This window comes from Aedes albopictus, chromosome 2 (genome assembly GCF_035046485.1).
Source record: "Aedes albopictus strain Foshan chromosome 2, AalbF5, whole genome shotgun sequence".
NCBI lineage: Eukaryota > Metazoa > Arthropoda > Insecta > Diptera > Culicidae > Aedes > Aedes albopictus.
The window spans coordinates 369616672-369620570 of NC_085137.1; the positions used below are offsets into that span (position 1 = coordinate 369616672).

The following is a 3899-nucleotide window of genomic DNA, read 5'->3' on the forward strand; positions in this document are numbered from 1 at the left end:
ACAACAAAAACAGACACGACAGGAGAAATTCCAACAATAACAGGCACGACAACAAAAGTTCCAACAACAACATCCGAAACGATGCCAATAAAAACAATCCCAACAACTACAATAACAGAAGTAACAACAGCAACAGAAATGGTCACAACAGAAACAACAATAGAAACTATAACAGGAACAATAACAGCAACAACAGGATCGATAACAGATACATGTCGTACAACCAGCTTTCAATCATAAGTTTTTGGTGCTAAGTTTTGTGCCGAAACATTTTTCGGAAAAACAAACATTTAGGCACAGCGGTAGTAACCCAACCAGAAAAATCAATAATATATTTTACTACGGGCCGGAAATCAGATTTGCGTATCACTACTTGTCTGTTTAACTCTTTCGTAATCCAATTTAACGCATTTAGTGACGTCAGTACATCCGATTCGTTTGATTAGCGTTCAAGTAAAAGAGAGAGCTACTGGCATCTGCTCGACTTATCAACGCCACCTCATTGCAATGTATGAACTTCTGCTCGAACTTATGCTGGTCTGCTTACTCTCAGTGCTGCTGTGCCGCGCTGCTCAACCGTCAAATTTTCTGTGAGAGTAAGCAGATCAGCATAAATTCGTGCCGAAGTGCATTCTCCTTGGGATAACCACACACATTCCCCTGTCTAATTCTGTCCGCGAAGGTTGTGACTGCCGAAGCTCCGTAGTGTCAGTGCCGGTCGAAATAGTGATCGCGAAAACCGAAATAGTGAAAGCTAGCCAGTAAGGAAAATGTTACAAGAAGTAAGTACCTGTTGATTCATATTTTGATAGAAGCATTTTCTGCAGAAACGTAATGGTATATGCATTGGTAATCGGATTACAATATTGAATTTCTTCGAAGAGTAGAACATTTCTTGATAGTGAGTAATATGGAGAACATTTTCTTCTCTTCGAATCCATTAGACGCCCAGCTTTTGAGGCTATGTTGTACGAAATCCTATATACTGATTATACTGAAACCCACGGCATCAAGAATCCAGTTTTTAGCTTGTTTTGTTTTCACTGTGTTGTGCTTCGAATTCATCCAGCTTCCACAAGATTGAAGTCTTGAATGTGTCGAGTTTGTTAGAGTTTATGGCCGGTTCCGTAAAGATTGTACCGTAAACCGGGGTCAAATTGATCAGCGGGGTGAAATTGATCATTCGGGTACTACATTATAATTCCATCCTAGGAACTTCTGAACGTCCCAATGATCTTGAGCTTCATACCTCATCTAACTCATAGGTGTCTAAAGATGAGTATGAACATTTACATTTTTAGAAAAAAGTTAGTTATTCCTTAGTTTTTTTTTTTAAGAAATTTGCAAAGCATTTCTCACTAAGCTGAAATTATTGCTACTAAACAATCGATTGCCACTAGGACTTCGCGTGAATTTTCAGTTTTAACATTTTTGTGGAGCCTTGGTTAAGAAGTTATATAGCTATTCTGAACATGAATAAGGCCGTTACAAATATTTATTTCACTTTTTGTCCCACCACTCTTTGGCTGGTCGAGAGGGGGGGATACAGATAATAAAGCATTTAATCTGAAAAATATTTAAAACGCATCGGATTTGTTAAAGAATTATCACCAAACCTCGACATTTTGATAAATATTTTTTCATCTGCCCCCTCAAAATGCAAAATCCAGCCAAAGTTTTTTGAAGGGGGGGGGGGGGAGACAAAAAGGAAAAATATAATTTGTGTCAGCCTAAGTAAAAAAAAAGTTTATTTTTTCGATGAGAACGTCATTTATTATGATAGAAATAACTTATTCCAAAATAAATTGCCTACCTTTAGGCGTTTAGGGGGTGGTAGAGCAAGGGATAAAATGAGTGACCGAACATGTTCCACAGTCGTCGTACTGTTAGTCATCCCGTTCTGCCACATGTTTTGCCTTGGCCCGTTTCGTTCTGAGCAACGATCGGATCCGCAGGTAGAAATCATACGCTTTACATACGATCGCCTCTCGATCGCCGCCGCCGGTCAGCTGTTTATTGTAAATAGATAAATCAGATTGAAATATACCGCCGCGAAGACAAGAGGTCTTTCGTTCGTTTAGTCTGTTCGCGTAATAAATCAGTGTTGATATTTCAAGTCCGTCGCGAATTTCTTTTAGTGTCCGAAAACCGCAGTGATACGCGCGAACAGGGGGCAATTTCAAAATTTAATTTTACATTTTAACAGTTAATTTCACTAGTTGTAAGAGTTTTGATGCGTTATTTGTGTGGAAGAGCGAAATTAAGCAGAGAAGGCAATTTTCCTTTCTAGCCGATGTTTAATTGTATGATGATCAATTTCGCCCCAAAGTGGCATTTCCAGTTTTTTGATATTTGGAATTATTTAACTTAAAGTTTAAATTTGTTGAACAAAATTTTGTAACGTGGTTCCATGGAGATCCACTAGGTACTGATTTTACCGAAATTATTTTGGCAATATTTGAATTGCTACAAAAGTTATCCGCAAAAGTAGTTTTTAAGCAGGCTTGACAGAAACTCCCTCGCGAGAAAATGAGGAAGCGATTTCGGCGATTTTCTGAGGAGTGGGAATAAAACTCAGAAATCACAACGCAAATCCTCAACAGCACCGAGCGCGAGCTTGCCGCGCAGCGAGGAGTTCGTCCAACACTCATAATTGCTTGTTGTGTTTCTCACGTCCACTCACACTCAAAAAGCTCTCGCGAGTACCACTCCAATGCAAAGAAAGAATCGAGGCGAAAATCGCACTCAAAAACCCGAAATAATCATCGGCTCTTTTTTCGTTCCCCTCTTCCTCGCTTAGTTTTTATTGCCTCTCTGTTTGGGGTTCGTTCGCTCCCTCGCGACGAGGCAAAAGCAAAACACCACTCTAGAGCATGTTGCAAAACTCTTTTGATTTCGAGGAGGATTTTCAAGCCTGTTTTTAAGTGATCAATTTAACCCCGGATTACGGTACCATGTAACATTTGCTTAACCCTTTCGGGACGAACCAGCACAATCGTGCTGTTTTTCGACATTGGTTTTATGCATTTTTTTCAATTGTTTTTTCCTCAAAATATGTGATGTAAATATTTTGTATGATCGAGTTATTACTCTAACTTGTATTTCTGAGCCTCAGCTTTGGTTGGAATTGTTTATGAAAGACGCCACAATAAGTTAAACAAAAAGTAAATAATCACCCTAGAAGTTGAAAAAGTTTTATCTGTCGTATTTTTTTAAATATTTTTTTAATCCAGGTATGCAGAGATAAAAATCGATAGAAAAAGAGTAGTTCTGCAAAACGGCGAAGAAAAAGTGGTGCTTTGTTGAAAAGCACAAGATTTCTGGGTAGTCAAAGTGGGACCAGCACAATTGTGCTGTTCCGTCCCCAAGGCGGTCCAAGTTCCATCGGAAATTGCCTATTCTTAGGCGTTCTATGGTATAGAAGATTGATTTAAATTATTAAATCACTACAAAGTGATAGTTTGAAAAAACTTAGCCGTAGGGGGATTAGGGGCATAATGGACACCCTAAGCGAATGAGTATGTTAGTCCTGTATAACAGATAAAAACTTAACATATTATCAGTTGGCTTACAACTTTAACTTGTTTCCTACGAATTTCAATCATTTACAGCAGGTAGAATGTCATTAATGTGAAGAAATAATGAATTGAAAAACGTGTGTTTTTTGGGGCTGACAGGAAAGGTACGGGGCGAAATGGACACCCATCGGGGCATAATGGACACCCGTGCATATGTTATGCTATATCTTTGAGAATATCGACCAGTTAAGTAATTTGCCAACGGAGACCAATACCACAGATATAATACTATATCTTAGACGAGTTTACATAACTTCAACGTTAATTAAATAAATTTTAGGCTAAAATAATCGGATTGATTTTTTTCAAATTCTCTAAAAC

General features: G+C 38.4%; 2 protein-coding genes across 7 annotated transcripts in view; one reads left to right on the forward strand and one right to left on the reverse strand.

The window, feature by feature from the left end:
• The window catches only part of LOC109430552 (protein windpipe), an 88801-nt gene that overhangs the window by 1886 nt on the left and 83016 nt on the right, over positions 1–3899 (forward strand). The gene's annotated exons all lie outside the window — the stretch shown is intronic.
• Positions 1887–3899, reverse strand: part of LOC134286780 (putative cyclin-dependent serine/threonine-protein kinase DDB_G0272797/DDB_G0274007) — a 37341-nt gene continuing 35328 nt past the window's right edge. Inside the window, exon 2 of the mRNA XM_062848452.1 lies at positions 1887–2009. Coding sequence (XP_062704436.1) covers positions 1887–2009 — 123 coding nt within the window. The remainder of the gene's footprint in view (positions 2010–3899) is intronic.